The sequence below is a fragment of the Planococcus citri genome, chromosome 4 (genome assembly GCF_950023065.1).
Source record: "Planococcus citri chromosome 4, ihPlaCitr1.1, whole genome shotgun sequence".
Classification (NCBI taxonomy): Eukaryota; Metazoa; Arthropoda; class Insecta; order Hemiptera; family Pseudococcidae; genus Planococcus; species Planococcus citri.
Window position 1 is genome coordinate 64288857 of NC_088680.1, and position 18266 is coordinate 64307122.

Sequence of the window (18266 nt, forward strand, 5' to 3'; positions counted from 1 at the left end):
CCCTCTATCCCCCTCCCTCCCTCTCTCAATGTTGACCTCCTACATAGTGACCTCCAAGATTGAAAAATATCAAAAAAATTGAAGAAGTTTAGTTTTTTTTTTTGGAATTCAATCTCTCAGATTTCTGTTGAATGTTTTTTCTTCCAGAAAAAAAACCTTAATACTGTCTTGTTTGATGTTTCATTTTTTTATTTTGACTTTGACAATTGGAAATCGACGCCGAAAGTAATCAATTACTGGAATCAATCTAATTTGATCTCCCAAGCTGTAATATTGGCTAGTTTAACTCATTCAGATATGTACTTGTACAATAAAACTTGAACAATCAAAATAAATAAAACCATGAAACTGATTTTTTAACAGATCAAATTAGGTATGTTTAGAAGCTTAGGGACTTGGAGGGACCAAGTTCCACTTTTTTTTTATCGTGAAGGTGATTAGGAGTGGGAGGGGCAAATCGAAAACATTAAATAAATAATGCTTTTCTGATGAAGATGAACCAAATCCAAGGATTAAAATTTTTGAAAAAATAAACATGAAAATACTCTGAAATGTTTTCCTTTTTTTTCGAATAGCGGATACCTAAGTGTTTTAATTTTCCCAGGTAACAACTTAGAGGGGGTGGGAGAGAAAAATTAATTTTTTCCCACTATTATACCTACATGTACATCCTAATATATTCACTCGACATCTGCTCACATCTTTGTTTAATTTTTAATAAAATTCGGCTTAATCAAAGCAAATAAAAATATTTACGAGAAACCTACCTAATATGGCATGTTTTTCATGGAAATACTTAACCTAAAAGAGTTTAAGATACATACGTATTTGAAACCTACGTATCAATAAAACAATTATTCGTAACGTGATAAATTTTATTCGAGGAAGTGATTGTAAATGATGAAAACATTTCTAAAGAATTACCCCCCTACTTGTAATTATCCGAACAGTGAAGACATCGGTAATTAAATTGTAAAAAAATATCATTCACCTATTATAAAATTCATGGAAACCTTAAAGTTTTAAAGAAATTATTGAAATCATCGAGTGAAATATAACTATCGATCTTTAAACTGGAAATTTCAATTATTTTCGTTGAAAAGTATACCTACAAGGTAAGTAGATATGAAAAATACGTAAATATATTGATCTCATTTTAATATCTAGAAGCTCAGAAGGAGGTCACTTTTTACTTGTAAGTTTTGTGTGTTCATCTGTTTAATAAGTTTTCGGGTTTTTTCCTATAAAATGTTTCCGAAAAGTAAGCATATAGGTAGGCAGGTACCTCGTTTAAAATCACATTATTCTTCTAAGTACGTATCTAAGATGTATTTGTACTTCTTTGTATTGTATATTTTGCCTCTGTCTAGACATTTCAAGTTGCAATGAAATACGACGATCTGCTGTCATGCTTGCGTGCATAAAATTTGCAAATTGCTGATAAGGGAAATTTGATAGGTGTAGCCGTAGCGTGTATATTAGTCACGTATATTCACGAGAGCATGAGACTATTTTTAATTACACGTGAGTTCATTTGCGAAGCATTTTTACAATAGAAATTAAAAAGTAATTGTTTCAACTATGGCTGCTGACTGAGTTTTCATACTATTAGGCATTTGGGAAATTTTCATTAGCCTAAATAATAATTCTCTCAATTTAATTTAGGAATGAATTTGGTGCTGAATTTATTTTTTGATTTCTGAGAAATTGTAAAAAATCCAAGTTTCTCATGAAAAACTCACAATTTGATCAAATTTGGGTAGGAAGTTTGAATTAGCCATATTTTTTGACCTTCTGAATTGAATTGTAGCAGTTTTGAGCTCTTCTGGAGCCTTCAGTGAAGTTCTGCTCTGGATTTTTCCATTTCGAAAAAATCGTCACCGTCTCTGTGAACTTTTTGATCGATTTAAGCATATGTTTCAAAATCCAAAATTTCCTAAGTAATATTTTTTGAAAAAAAAAAAAAAAAAAAAAGTTCCAGAACACATTAACTAATATAACAAGCTGAAAATGAATTTACCCACATCCTATTTGTGGCCTTTAAAATCATTTGGCGGTAGTTTGGAAATATCCTGAAGCTTCCATCAGATTTTTTTGGGTTTCTCAGTTCTTGAAAAAATACGATTGAGTTAAATATGGATCAATAATTTTACCATTTATGACTTGGGACTCGGAACCTGTTCCAATTGATCAAATAAAGTTTAATTTAGGGAATGAAATTCTTCGGGGACCTAGAATTGACCTCTGAAGTAGGGAGGGCCAAAGTTGAAAATAACAGAAAGGTGATTTTTTTGGAGGGGCATAATATAGCCCCAAATGGATGAAAAGAGTCCAAAACCATATCTTTGGTCAGTACCCTCATTGTGATCAACATACCCAAATTTCAGCTTTCTAAGTCATCCTCACTTCTTTTAAGGAGGAGAAAACCTTATTTTACCCCTATTTTCGACATAAATCTTGGGTCAAAATATTATGTTTGGGTTCGCCCATTTTTTGCCGCCCTTTGACTGGGCTACTAATCGATTCGGCATGCTGAAAATGGGGTATAAACTTCATTTTAGATGTCGTACTTCAATTTAAGCAAATTTTGATTTTTTTTACTTATATACTTATAAAAAATGTGTCTTTAAAGTTTTTAAAAATTCACCAAAAATTGCAAAATTAAAATAATTCAGCATCTTAAATTATACCTGGTGGTGTATTTTTAGATAGGATTTCGATATTTCTGTGTGTTAATATTTTTAATAAGTAGGTAAGTTATAGTACTGCAGTACTATAACTTACTCGTATTATTTTTTTTCAAAGTATGAAAGATTTTTTACACTCATTTTTGAAAAGTATCTGGATATTTGGATCCCTACATCCCCAAACTTTGACAAGAATTGATGCACTGACCACTGAACGTTATTTTTGATTTTGTTTAATGGGTGTTTTCATTTGACCATGTTATTTAAAATCAGTAGAAAAGAGAGGAGGAAGGGAGGGGGGTGGTTGAAGGGTTTGAATGGAAAAAAAATCCCAATATTTCAACTTGAAGTCTTCAAAGCACCAACCGTCAACGTGCCTTTTTTGATTTTGATTTTTTTTCGATTTTTCGCCAAAATTGGGGTCTCTTTAGTCTCTTTTGCGCCCTTTATTGAGGCGCTTTAATTACAGTTTTGCTCCAAAAGAGGATAAATAATTATCTTTAGTTTATTTTTTTTTCAAGTGCACTCTAAATTTTATGTCCAAATTAAAATTTTTTAAAAATTATCAAAAATCTAAAAATTGAATTCAGCACTTGGAATTTGATCTGGAGTTATATGTATTATTTATTCATGCATTTTTGATCTTTGTGTGCCTAGTTCAAAAATGTACCTGTCATTTGGAATGTCTACCTCCTTCTTCAAAAACTTCAATTTTATTTATGTGACGTAAAGGCTCCATATTTTTTTTTTTTTTTTCATTTTAGTTATAAGTAAGTAATTGAAGTTCAAGCCCCCAAAATGTGTTCACATTCATATGTACCTTGTCATGATTTTGCAAAAAAAAAAAATCAATCTTTCAGGGAGATTTGTCTAAAAAATAACACTTATTCTTTGACTTACTCGTCACTATAAATTTTATCAAAAAAATCATAAAAAATTTCCACCCATAAATTTTTAAAAATTAATTCGTCGAGCCAAACACGTGTACGAGAATATCTCAAATTCTAAAATAAAAATAAATATCTACATCTATACGTATCTCGTGAAGTTCAACAACACGATTTCAATTTATCATATCAAAGCCAAAATAAATAGAGAATCGTGAATTTTCTAGAATCGATACCCAATCGAAAGGAAAAAAAATCAGCGATGGAAGAAGACGATAAAAAATGTTACATAAAATCTACGTATAAACACATCGAAGTAAATATTGAAAATGAAAATTAATAATTAAACCAACAAATTCACGACTACGAATTCGTGAGACCAGCCAGTGTAGCGCCTACTGATAAGACGTAAGTAAAATTCTCGTTTACGTTTCCATATAGCATTGGAGGGGGGATTGGCTGATATAAAAACCTTTATAAACGGTTTACTGATAGCGTGCTCTTTCTAGTCGCTCAGTGCCGGTTTCGAAATTTTTTCTGTCGAAACTTGTTGACTCGTCGTCGGTGATTTCTCTCATTCGAAGTATTTTTTTTTGAGTTTTTTTCTCAACATCTGCAATACATATTCAAGATGCGTACTAAGACCGAAATCATCGAACAAGTGGATGGTACTTGCTACTGCGATGCCCTCATCCATGTCAAAGACGAAGAATACTTTTGCGGACACGATTATGTCAATTTCCCGGTAAGCGATAAGAACATTCGATGTTTTAAATTTTTGAATTATCGTGTTTGCGTATAATAAGCGTAAAATTGACCAGATTTAGGGTGTTTGAAAAATATAATTTCGGTCTAATGAACGAATAGAGCGACGATTTGCATATTTTTTACATTAAATCGTATTATCTGGCAATTTACGAGTTGTTTTGGGATTGGGAAAAAATTAAATCTTTTCATGGGTTTTGAAAATAATAATATTTCGAGTTTTGAAAATTAAAGTAGCACAATGAGTTTGTTGTTTGTCTTGAAATTCTATTTTCAATGGTTTTTTGTAGGTACCTAGACCTACCTGAGTCTTGATTAAGTTCTCTAATACCTATCGTTTGAAAATACATCGGATTAATTAAGCTTCTATCTTAGTTGGGATTTAAATTTCATTGTGAAACTTTAACCAACTAAATTGCTGGGTTTTCTATTTCGTAAATTCTTTGTCAACTCACTTTGTAAATTCGAAGAATATTTTTAAATTCAAAATGAGCTGAGAACGATTCGGTAATTTCAATAAATTCTTTAGTATAACTTTCCAACAACCTTGCCTCCATTTTACAGTAAATTTTGAGACAAGATTTTGGATACTTTGAATGGGGAATTTCAATTTATTTCTCATTAAATGCAGGTTTAATGCGACGAATTTGCATAAATAACCCGCAACTTATAATTAATGCAAATTGATGAAATCAATTTTTTACTCATTTGCTGAAAAATTTCCCATATTGAAAAAAAAATCCATTTTCTGAATTTTCCTTTTCACAGCAGCATTATTTCAAAACCTGATATTTTGGCGGGAAAACGTGAAAATTTTCTCAACCTTGTTTACCTTGATTTAAGACCCATTTTATGTGAAATTTTTCCCACAAAAATCTACCAATACCTGCTGCAATTCGTAAAATAATTTTTTTCCGATAAATATCGAACATTTACGTTATCAGTATATATTTTTTAAATTCAAAACTATTCTCTCATCTGGTTCTCATTCGAACACCTTGAAGTATACGAAACACGTACCGTAGCCTAATCAACATTATTTTAGATAACAATCATCGAAAAAATTACATCTCCCAATTACCCGCCCTTTTCCTCCACCGATGTGAACTTGAAACTTGCTCGATAACGTGAAAATTTCCAAAAACGTGCCCCACGATTCTAATCGCAAGAAACATGCCTTACTTGTGTCAAAGTTCGAAAGTCCTTACCTTAATTACTCTCTTACGTTATCTACTGACTTGAGGATTACAAGCTGTTAATATTTGATAAATAATTAACCAGAGATTATCGTCGAACACCTCCATATAATACGACGAGTACAATAATCGTATAGTGTGAAATTTGCAACGGAATTAAGCCGGTAAAATATACGTTTTTTTCGCGCGATATGGCGATGGCGCGGCGGTGGTTTCGTGTTGTATAGTACGAATTAGATAACCTTCGAATGTAATTTTTATATCAGAAATTACTCTTCGTTAACCACCATTACTTTGTATTGCTTTAAAGTATATGGTGAGTGTTCGATTCTAAATGAACGATGTAATTGACGAATTGCTGGTAATTTAAATTTTTCGATCATTAAATATGGGTATGTGAGCAAAAAAAGTGGCTCGGCTGATGATGGAGTGTATTGGTTGGTTAAATAATTTGTGTGTTTAGTTTTCGTTGTTCTGAGAATTGACACTTTTGTCTCGAGTTCTTTTTTTACTTGAAAAATTCATTAGTATATTAGCATGTATTAGGTATGTTAATATGGTTTGAAAATGGGGGGAAATCGGGAGAGGGGGTATGGTATGTGAGGTGAACAGCAGAAAATTCTACAAGAATGGGCAGATGATTGCCTCTTTTGTAGTCACAACAGATTTTGATGATTCACGATCAGTGAGCATGAGAGTTTTATTTGAAAAATTACCTGGCAAATGAATCGAAGTTTCCATTAAATGTGGTGAGAAATGAACCGGAAGCTCTTGCTGAGAAATGCTGCTCTAAAGTCCATCTCTTTTGATTTCTTTTTGTCCCATACTTTGTACACGATGGTCCAAATTTCAGTTTATTGTGAACCTTCAATGCTGTTTCACCTCCTCGTGAAGTAAAAAAGTGGATATTGATAGAATCATACTCCAGGATGAATACAAATAATGTCAAAATTTAATCGTAGATAGTACCTACTCGAGGAGATGAAAACAAGAAACGTTGAGACACGCGAATTTACTCATTATGAAAAAATCGACAAAAATAAGAAAATGTTTGAATCATTCAAATGATGCCCATAACTCGTAGTACTGGAGTGGACGATAAAAAATTTACTTTGACAAATTTTCTATCTTCAAAATTGAAGAGGCAAACGTAATTCAGAATTTCCAAATTTGTTGTCGCCCAGATTTTGAACATTTTGAATTTTCAAACTGTCTGCCCCTTCAATTTTGATGATCATAATAAGTTTTTTTGTTTGTTTACTAGTCAGGTACCTACACAAAATTCTAAACAATATAGGTACAAATGTAGGTACCTATTTTATGAAAATGTGATACATATACACCTTAAAATACAGAATTTCTTAACCTATTCAGCACCACCCTCCCCCCCGTTCCAACGCATTCCTCCCTGTTTCTTCAATTTCAAAATTCTGTCTTGGATAACCTGTACATACTACACACCGATATTGGAAGAATTCCATGACCACTGTCTGCAGCTGTTTATTGCTATCAAACATCTTCTGACCACTCAGGTGTTGCTTTAGAGGCCCAGGTTTCATCTCCCATTATGATTTGTTCCAAAAAATTCTCTTCATACGCCAAAAATTGAAGATTTCTTTGTGTGCATTTGAACCTCCAGTGTGTGCGTTAAGCCATTAGCTGTTTAGGCTCCTATTTCCCACAACTTTACAAGATTTTAAGTCACCTTGCAAAATTTTATGAACTTGTCATCGTTGTTGTCATAGTCGTCGCACTCCTTTACAGGAGATAGTGTATATTTCCATCTATATTAGCCAGTTTCTGGTGTAATTAGCTAATTACATTAGCGAGTTTTCCAATTTTGTACAAAGTTCTCACATTCCAGGTTGCGACGTTGATGTTGTTCCACCTTGTTTTGACTCCATGTATTCTTAGCACCCCATCCAGCTGCCTTGGTGGATGAGGATCAGCCTGATGGCGACTTAGGGCCATTGCTAAATTGATGTCCATATAATTCTGGGGAAATGTAATGGTGTTTGTTTCCCATTGGGGTCTACTCCCTTAGCAGAATTTGCTAATTTTTAGGTGCTGGTATTTGCCTTCTCACTCTGAAGCTCTTGCGCTTCCCTGGGGCTGGAACAAGTGAGTTGTTGGTATTCTACAGCTCTTATGCATTCTTATTCGTAATCCGCATTTATATAGAGGCTGGGCCTTCCACTTGCTACTCCTCCCCATTGTTCCACCAACTGGAGAGTTGCTTTAGTCATGTTTATCAATTCAGAGTCCATCAAACAGCAACATGTTACCACCCAGCATGATGTGGACATGCAGAATACCCTTGGCGTTGTCTTCACTTTCTCATCTGTCCTGGGGGACTTGCTCCTCTTGATGATCCGTGCTACTTCCAAGAGACTACCTCTAGCGCCAACCTGTGCCCTTGCAGGGTATATGAACTACAGACTGAAATATCTATTTCATTGGCAATTCTTGGATTCTTATTTGGCAATCAGCATAAATGAGTTGCTTAATGCATCTCATCTATGGACACTGGACCTGTGGAATAAGACAACCAACTGCAGGCCGAGGGGAACGGAAACGGTAAAGAAAACTTGTGTAACACAAATTTATCCCACTGGGTGCTCTTCTCAGCGCTGATGTTGAATTCTTGATTGAAGTACCATGCAAAATACAGCGCAGCCCTAGCGCAGCCAAGAGCATACAGCGGGAGAAATTGGCTGTACACAAAATATCATTACCGTCCCTCTTCCCCGTTGCCTGCAGATTGAAGTACAGGCAGTACAGTGCTGCCAAGAGCACCCAGTAGGAGAAATTGGTGTTACACAGGATACTTTGCCAAGATGGCTGCCAGTTGGTTGTCTTATATGCAGGTCCAGTGTCTATAATCTCATCTATTTGGTCAGTACAGTAGTGGTCTGCATGGGCCGAGTACTTGAGCAAAAAGCCCAACCTGAAAGCCCAAGACAAGCCCAAGAAGCCCATGCCTGACTTGACATGAATCCATTGATTCACAGCGTAGTGTTGCATTTGGTAGCGTTCAGTACCATTGTGTACCAAGCCTGCGAAGGCTCAATTGGCCTGACAACCCTCGCCCAACCCAACCTGTTTTATATTGAGCTCAGCCTGTGTGCTTTCAGACAGGTCTGTGCAGACCACTAATGGACAGTGTGTTATGGGTCACAACCTCTTTGATGTTTATCCTCCAAATCTGTCTCTCCACCATCAAATTTTAAGCACCAGATTGATATTTGTTTATGGGACATCACACCATCACCAAACAACATGCAAATCTTTTTTGAAAATTTCATAGGAGATCGTTTTTTTGCGCGATATGCTCAGACTACACTATTTACTACGCCATAGGTGTATATGTTAGGTACCAAGTCCGAAATTGTACAATTCGGGGTTGGTACAGCCAATTTTGTACCATTTCCGAAGTGTCCGGACCAAGCGTGAATATTACTTTTTCATCGGACTTGGTTTGTACCATGCCCGGAGGGTCCGGACACTTCGGAGATGGTACAAAATTGGCTGTACCAACCCCGAATTGTACAATTTCGGACTTGGTACCTAACATATACACTGATATCAGCAGCCACATACTCAAAACATGATAGAAACAGTACTACTGCAGTTATCAACAAATTGGGTTGAGGCAGCTGGAAGTAGAAACCCTAGTCTAACACCATACAAAGTTTTAAGTTGCTAGCGCAATTCCTTCCCTGTAAAAAAATTGTGTACCTGACTTTCCAGACACCCCACGTATATTATGATTATGAGTTGGTGAAGTTAGTTAAATTTACTAATCTTTGTCTCTTCCCATTTCTGCCCCAACAGAATTGACTAGCTTCAGCATGATCAACTTCAATTGAGTCTGAGGCGAATGTCCATACACACCTAATTACCTATGCTTGCACAGCGCTGATTTGGTACAGCAGGGGCAGGAACAAATTGACATAAATACACATTCATTTTGCTAGACTACTGTGGATTACCCAAACACCTCTATCATACATTATGAATTCACCTATGCCCCTTCCTTTTTTAAAATTTAGCCAACAGTTCTTTGCTGATTGAGGTTATCATACATATTAGATGATGTGGTGTCTTCTTCTTTATTGTTCCCTCATATCCGAGCATCGTGACTAGGGAGCCTCCCCAATCAGCTACCTCCAACCTTCTCTGTCTTCTGCCTGTCTGGTGCATTCCCTAAGGGTAAGCCCTGTAGCCTTTTTGATAAGGTCTGTGTACCTTGTGGGCGATCTCCCGCGCAACCTCTTTCCCTCTACTTGCCCTTGTACAGTCAGCTTCTGTTGGTTGTCTTGCTGCACTATGTGTCCGAAATATCTCAGGATCCTCCTTCTTATAATGGTGCTGGGTTTATCCTTCACACTTATAGCTCTTCCAGTGTTGACCTGTTTGTTCTTTTCTTGGTCTATGAGATTCTAAGCATTTGTCTGTAGCAATACATTTCAAATGCATCTATCCGGCTCTGAGGTGCCAAATTCATTGGCAATGTTGGATTACCTAATGTATGATTTTTGATGGCTCAGTAATACTTAAGGGCTGGTCCACTGTGACAGAGATATTGCACAAAGTGCTGGAAAATCTGTCAAAATTGGAATTTTGGAAACCAAAATTTTGAAATTTACATATTCAAAAAAAAAAAACCTTGACCAATTTATTCAAAACGTTTCTAATCGATTTGAGGGGTCGGAATTTCAGCTTTCTGAATCAATTTGGCAAAATTTTGACCCCCCCCCCTCCCCCACTCTTTTTGGGTTCAAGTTTATTCATTAAAAAATTCACAAAAAAAATCGAAAAATGCATTTTGTGGCCTGAAATGTTGGCTCGTGAAGCATTTTTGTCTGCTTACTTCCCTCTTTTCCAGGAAAATAAATGAAAATGGCACAAAAGTTGTATTTCCAGATAGTCGAGACCTTTCCTCTTTGAAATCGGTGAATATGAGCTCGGACTTATCCTTTGTTGGTTTTTATTTAGTCATTCCCTAATTTTTGAGCCAAATTGCAGATTAAGTGGATAAGATCGTTTTCTACACAAAATTAGCCAAACAACCCCCTCCTCTGTCCTCCTTCCCCTCATCCTGAAAATATCACAACAATCATGCTGCATACACCTTCCGTTCACATAACAATAGATACAGTAAACTGATACCATTGCCGTGCTACTGTCTCATGAGTCACCATGACCTTGCACAATGCGCATCAGGTCAATAGGAATAAATAATACCGGTCATACCTAAAGTATCGTTCGAATAGACAACACGTAAACAGTCGAGTCTCGGAAAAAGTGCGAATTTTTCCGGGAAAATTGGATTTTCTCTCGTTTTTTTTCGCGCCCCCAGGTGCGGGTTGTGATTCTCTTCGGTTTTGGCGCAATCGTGGTCAAAAAATCGGACCAAAATCACGGGATTTTCGGGATTTTCGCGTCATAACAGTTCGGACACGCCTATACTGCCGAGCATATCGCGTTTCGTGTGTGTGTGGTGCTGATGACCTACTTAAAAAATGGCCAATACTGACGTCGAATCTACGGATAATAACGTCACCAACAACTCGTCAAATGAGCACAAAAAACGAAGAAATCGTAGGAAAAAAGGGACACCGCCCCCCTCCTTCACTGACACCTACCTAAAAGCGACAAACGACCTCATTGACTCCTGCCTCGAACTGCTGGACCAGTCCAACAACCTGAAAACCAGCATAAAAACAGGTATGAAGGACAATCTCACAAAACTTAAAGAAAATAGCGTTAATTTTGCTAACTCCGTGAAAACCCAAATCAAGGAGGCTGCGGCTAAGCTCGCCGAAAAGGCTGCAGGCAGCCGCACACAGCTTCCAAACAGCTCTGTATCTAACCAGCTACCCAAGCTAACCTTCTCACATACTCCACAGCTACCTCCGAAAAGGCCTACTACCTATGCAGCTGTAATAAAAAAACCAGTTCAAATGCATCAGCTCAAGCAGCAAAACCCAGAAATGGTACCCAAAACTCCCACCAAACCCAACTATAACACTATGGTCTTAAAGCCCAAAATTACAGGCCAAGATGGATTCCAGCTAGTGAAAAATGCTATCAACCCCTACACTGATGGGGTAACTTTCGCAAAGCCCCTACCTGGAGGTGGAGTACTTATTGCATGCCAGGACCAGTCAAAACTCAAAAATGTACAGCAAAAGCTGCAGCAAAATCTCACCCCTATCTTAAAAAAGGAAAAAAGGAATCCAGAAATAGTGATCCACCGCCTGCCAAAATTATGCACAGTCCACGAAATTGAGCAAGCAATAGTTAATAGTACTGGCTGCAACCCTCAGCACACCAAAGTTATGAGGTATAGGCATGACGATCCAAACTCTGGGATTTTTGCAACTGCTGTGGTAACCCCTGCAGCATGGCAGCTTTTAGTGGGTACCCATGAGAAGATATTGATAGGGGGAGACAGTTGGGCAGTCTGTCCAGTTGCTAATAATATACCTCTAATCAAATGCACTCAATGCCATCAGTATGGCCATCTTAAAAAATACTGCAGAAATCCTGCAGTAACTAAGGAAGCTGGAACCTGCCTAAACTGTGCTCGTGTGAACCAAAAAAATCCCTCAGCCACCCCCTTGGACACCAATCATGATACTCATAGTAAGAATTGTACCTGCCTAATTAATCATCTCAATGCAGTTTCTAAAACCATCCAATATGAGTAGAATGGCATATCAAAAGAAAAACTCAAACACAAAAATAGCCCAGATAAATATAGGTAACAACCAGAAATATCTCTCCACAATAGCTGATATAATTAAAGAAGGAAATATTGACGTGATTGCGATGTCCGAGCCATACACATGTAATAATAAAATTCCTATCTTATCAGACAACTATCGAAGCATATGTAGTGGCAGTGCATGTATGCTTGTTAAAAAAAACATTCCGCTGACACAGACATTCCATAGTGTCGGCGGCATCGTTGAAATTGAAATAGCTGGTGTGACGTATGTCTCTGTATACGCCTCGCCTAATAAGCCCATTAATAGAATAACACAGGTACTGAAAACTATTGCGCTGAGAAAGCAAAATGATAAACTTATTATGATGGGTGATTTTAATACCTATTCGTCTCTACTATATTTCTATAGGCACCATGCTATTAGAGAGAGAGATGAATTATTTGACGATTTTATAATATCGTCTAACCTCACCATACTAAATGATGATACTCCAACCTTTGTTAGAAGGGAGTATAAATCAATACTGGACTATACAATAGTCTCAGACTATATGATAAGTAGGGTGAGAGACTGGAAAGTAGTACCTACAGCTCCTAGAGATCACCAACTCATCACCTTTGAAGTCACTGTACAACCTACCTACTGTGTGGGAGAAGACAAATACATCTATGATTATGATATGATCGAGGAGGCAATCCTAGCCAATCCCCTACCAAGCGTGGATCTAGATTGTGGTAGGGAAGAAATAGACCAGTTTATCCAACACTTTGAAGAGCTGGTTAGTAATCTGAAAGAAATGGCAAAAATCTCCTCAAAGGACTCCCCTCTTCCTTGGTGGAATAGTGACCTGGAGAAAATTAAGCAATCCAAAAATGACCTTGTCAAACGCCTCCGCTCCATCCCACCTGAGTCAATCCAGTATGAGCTATGCTATGAAGAATTCAGAGCTATAGAGCGCAAATATACCTACGAAATAGCAGGAGCCAAGCGTAAAGCTTGGCGAACGTTCATAACAACCAACCAGGCATGGGGAAAACCCTATAAGATACTAAAAATTGCAACAAGTAATAACAGTAGAACAATACCGCTACTACGCAACTCTAATGCAAAAACTGATAATGAAAATGTGAACTTCCTCCTCCACCACCTCTTCCCTCAAGATGGGCACCCTGTAGATACTGCTAACCTGCACCAACACATTAATACAAACAAGGATATCCATAACATGCTTGGATACCCTCAACAACATGACTTTGAAGAGCCTACTACTGAAGAAATTGAGGAAATCATCCGCAATTTGAAAGATGGTAAGGCCCCTGGAGTGGACAATGTTGACAACAAAGTAATGAAAATCATTTTTCGCCATAATAAAGAACAGGTCACCAATCTGTTTACCTCCTGTCTGAAAAGGGCATATTTTCCGGCTGCTTGGAAGGTGGCTAAACTAGTTGTCCTCCAAAAACCTGGAAAGGACCCAGATGATCCTGCAGGATACAGGCCAATATGCTTGTTGAAAACCACATCGAAAATACTAGAGAAACTAATATACAAAAGAATTTTTAAATACCTATCTAGTAATAGCCTCATTGCTCCTAACCAATATGGATTTCAGCCTGGGCTCTCAACAGACCATGCCCTGGCAAAACTAATAACTGAAATTGAATCTATACAGGCTAATGGAGACATAGCTATGACTATAAGCTTTGATGTTGCCAAGGCCTTTGATTCCATACCTCATCAGGTGATAATTGATGCACTTATTGATCATGGTATACATCCAATACTAATCTGGATGCTAGTTGAATATCTAAAAGACAGGACAGTGCAGTACCAGTACAATGGTAAAACATTTAAGGCCAAGGTAACCAAGGGGTGCCCCCAGGGGTCTAACCTGGGCCCCCTTTTATGGGTCATCATCTACAATGTAGTACTCAAATTCATGTTTCGGGGCTGCAGGTCAATTGGCTTTGCTGATGACTTGCTTTTTGTATTTGGAGCCAAGAATATCAGTACCCTGGAACAGAATGCCAGAACTGCCATCACCCAACTCACTGTCATGCTGAGTAATCTTGGTCTAAGCCTAAATGCTGCAAAAACTCAGGTGATGGTTTGTACTAGGAAGCACCACACTGAGCCTATAGTAACAGTAAATGGTCAGCTAGTCACCACCTCTAGGGAAATCAAGTACCTGGGAGTGATAATTGATCAAAAACTCACCTTTATACCACACTTCACTAACATACACAAGAAATCTCAATTGTCACTCAACATTATAAATAGATTGTTTGGACGCACCTACGGCTATGGTTATGAAGCAAGGAAAATCATGTCGCAGGGGCTGATCAACTCACTCTGGTATTATGGGTCAGCAATCACGCTGCCAGCCCTGAAGTACACATGCGTTCTAGAAAAAATCCGCAAAACTCAGAGAGCAACAAACCTGAAGATTATCTCAGCTTACCGGACAGTGTCTGATACTGCAGCCTCTGTTATTGCTGGGATGCTCCCACTTGACCTGGCAATAGCAAAAATGGCCCTTAGAAGAGCCGCCGACATAGGGTATTGCACTCAAGCTCCAAACCTAGACACAGGACCCATTACCTTACTGCACAAAGATTCCAATAGGACCAAAAATGCCTATATAATGCAAAACAGATCATTCTCAAGGCGTCAGCTGGATAATGAACTCACCTCAATGGCTTACCAGATGTGGCAGAGCCGCTGGGATTTGGCTACAACTGGAAGAGTCACTCATGAATGGATTCCTAATATAGCTGAGAGAATGGAAGGTAGCTGCGCACACCTCAAACCAAGCTTCTTCCTAACCCAGGCCCTTACAGGCCATGGTTTCTTCGCCGATTACTTGAAGAGATTCAAGATAATAAGGAGTAACCTCTGTGTATGCGGTAATCTACAGAGTCCACAACACCTCATCACTGAATGTACAAATACCCAAATTGCTGAGATCAGGGAACGGTACCCAGTAGAAATGCTTGATGTCACTCCCACTAACTTACAAAATCTGAATCAACTCATCAAAGAACTCTTCCACATCCGGGACTCCATCAAAGCTATAGCTGACAAATCTACCACAGATACTGAGGGAACGTCAGATGTGGACAATCCATCACCTATAACCACACTATATAGTCCACAAGAACTACCTCCTACTACCAGTATCACCAGCACACCAATACCAATGCACCTGCAGTCACCATCACCAGTCTCTATGCACCAAACACAACTAACACAAGTACCAGAAACCATCAATAAAAACAACGTAGCAACAAGCTCACCTACCTACTCACCATCAGCACTGAAACTTGTGCCTAGAACAGTGCTGATAGCTAGAGAGGTATACAAGAGGAACCAAGAGGTCTCCAGCAGCCCAGTCACACAACATCCAACTGAATCCTGCATTAGTTCTGAGGCCTCACAAGGATGTCACCAGCATCATTCACCAGGGTTCGAAAACGAATGGCTAGCTGCAAGGAGAAACTTCACAGCAGTTAATCTACCCAAATTCAGTCCAATGGTGCAACCTATTAACCCAATCCTGCAGCAAACAGACCACATACTTGGCCCACTTTCTTCACCAACCTCATCCCCTAGGAAGAGAATCATGGTATCCAACTCCCCTTTCCAACATACTACAGCAATGCCACACCCTGGACACAACATACTATATTCTTCTGCCAACACAACTACAACAACATCAACAACCACTGCCCAACATGGCCATGTCATCCAAAACTGTAAAAGTCCACCTGCAAACAACATTAGCACAACACTGGGAACGGGAAGATATAATATTCCTGTTGTACACACCAGTCCAGTTGAGGGACACAGCACATCAATACCAGTGTACAATGGTTGGAACAGCCCAGGCTTTCAACCTTACAACTTCTCACCATTAACTCCCACACCAACAACTCAACAACATAGAATGGACTACATAAGCAGCTTTGAGGTCCAGTGCTCCCCAAATCTGATCCAGGTACCTATCAGCAAGGTGCATCCACCAATCAACTTTAACAAAACATCGCTGAAAGCTAAGCAGGTAGCAGACGCCTTTGAGAGTCACAAAAACAGAATACAGTTCATCCACGGAGGTGTGACTCCAAGCTCTGTAGCTGAGGAAACACCAAAACAAGATCATTCAACCTTCTCCATTGGGGAGAAGCTGGGCATCAAAAAACCCCTATCAAACTACATACCAATGGGACCATATGTAAACAGACACATCTTGGAGGATGTAAACCGACGAATAATATTCCTAAGAACCACCTTCCCCCCAACTCCCAGAAAGAGTAGCACTGAGCTCTCCACTTCTGTGGCGTACCAGCACTGGGAAGAGGCCTCAAAGGAGGCTGAACCCAGGAGGATAATCTCAACAGCCCAGAGACAGTTGCTCAATCAAGGAGGCCTGGATCATCCATACTCCCTGATATTCAGTGACCACATCTACATACCAGCTATGCAGTACCTGGTGCTCCGCGGAATCCAAGAGCGCTTCTACGCCCCAGTCAGTGCTGCCAGTGTGGGGGACCTTCTCCCATATGAACAATATCTTGACATGCACGAACCAACACCTCGTGATGTCGAGACCAGACTCATCGCCTCTGCTGCAGAAGTAATGAGGAGAAGAAGCTTGGGAAATATGGCTTTAACAGCGGTTGAGTCCAACGGCCTACTCACGCTGGAGGAAGCCAACGAAGACATATTTCTACAGGGACCCTCCTTTGCACTGGCACACTGTGTCAGCCAAGACCTCAGAATGTCCGCTGGGATAGCGAGGGACTTCGTCCGCCACTTTGGAGGCAGAGAGATGCTGCTGACCCAACCACACAATGTGGGGGAAGTGGCAACTCTAAAGCGGAAAGTCGAAGGAATAGTGAGCCAGGGACATTATATAATATTCTGTGTCGTCACAAAAATCCATTGCTATGACAAACCAACATATAAGGACTTCTCCCTTGGCATCCAAAATCTTGCCAGGGAATGTACCAGAAGAAAAATAAAAAAACTCGCTATCCCACGGATTGGATGTGGGCTGGACCAGCTTGACTGGGGCCAGGTACGGCCAATCATCGTAAGAGAGTTCAGGGAGATACCTATCAACATCAAGGTATGTAACTGGACCTCCCCCAACACCCGCTCTAAAACAAATTAATAGCACTTGTAAATAGACCATTATAACAGTGTAATAAATTAGCAACTATTCTCCCCAAATATATCTTATTTAACTTAATCTATATAGTACAATGTATGTATATTTAGCACTACCCTAAAGCTGAAGGATGGAAGAAACCTATGGTATGTGTCCATCCTCAGCATTCCAAATTACTTCAACTTTATCCACTATGTAAGGTGGGACCGAGTGTTCCCACTTTCACACATAAGAAATAATATCCTTCTGGACAATCCTGCTCTAGGAGATCTCTATCTGAGGTAGTTAAGGGTACAGTGGTGCCCGGAGACCTCCTAGGCCTACCCCTAAATGGGAGACGGGTCGGGGGTCGCTCCAAATCCGCGGAAGGGGGGAATGGGCTACATCCTAGGGTGACCAATCCCTCAACCCCAAAGTGGTGGGAGCGATTCTGGGATACTGCCTAGGAGCTCCGGGCCTTTGGCCTGGTGCTGGGGGGGTGGGTCAGCAGTCCCAACCAAAACTGGGGCCCCCCACTCACCGCGGCTCCAGGACCACTGGGTGGCCGAACCGTCCCCTCCCCCTCCTAGTTTTTAAGCAAAATTGAAACACTCCCAATCTTGGCTTAGTTTTAAGTTGTACATAGTTTTTATAGCTAAATTTTAGTACTAATTGTAAGTTTGTCATTTAGCATTAGAATTCACATCACCCTCCCCTTAAACTTAAGATTGTACTGGTATTATTCCTGCGGAAGGGGCGGGGCTTAGGCCCCGCCCCCTCACCGCAGGGATAAGTAATTATAAGATGTAAATATTATTCAAAATAAACCCTTTTTTTTTTAAAAA

At 39.0% G+C, this 18266-nt stretch overlaps 1 protein-coding gene across 1 annotated transcript in view; it reads left to right on the plus strand.

The window, feature by feature from the left end:
* Window positions 1-4065: 4065 nt before the first annotated feature.
* The window catches only part of Hex-A (Hexokinase A), a 69904-nt gene continuing 55703 nt past the window's right edge, over window positions 4066-18266 (plus strand). Inside the window, exon 1 of the mRNA XM_065363099.1 lies at window positions 4066-4319. Coding sequence (XP_065219171.1) covers window positions 4206-4319 — 114 coding nt within the window. The 5' untranslated portion in view covers window positions 4066-4205. The remainder of the gene's footprint in view (window positions 4320-18266) is intronic.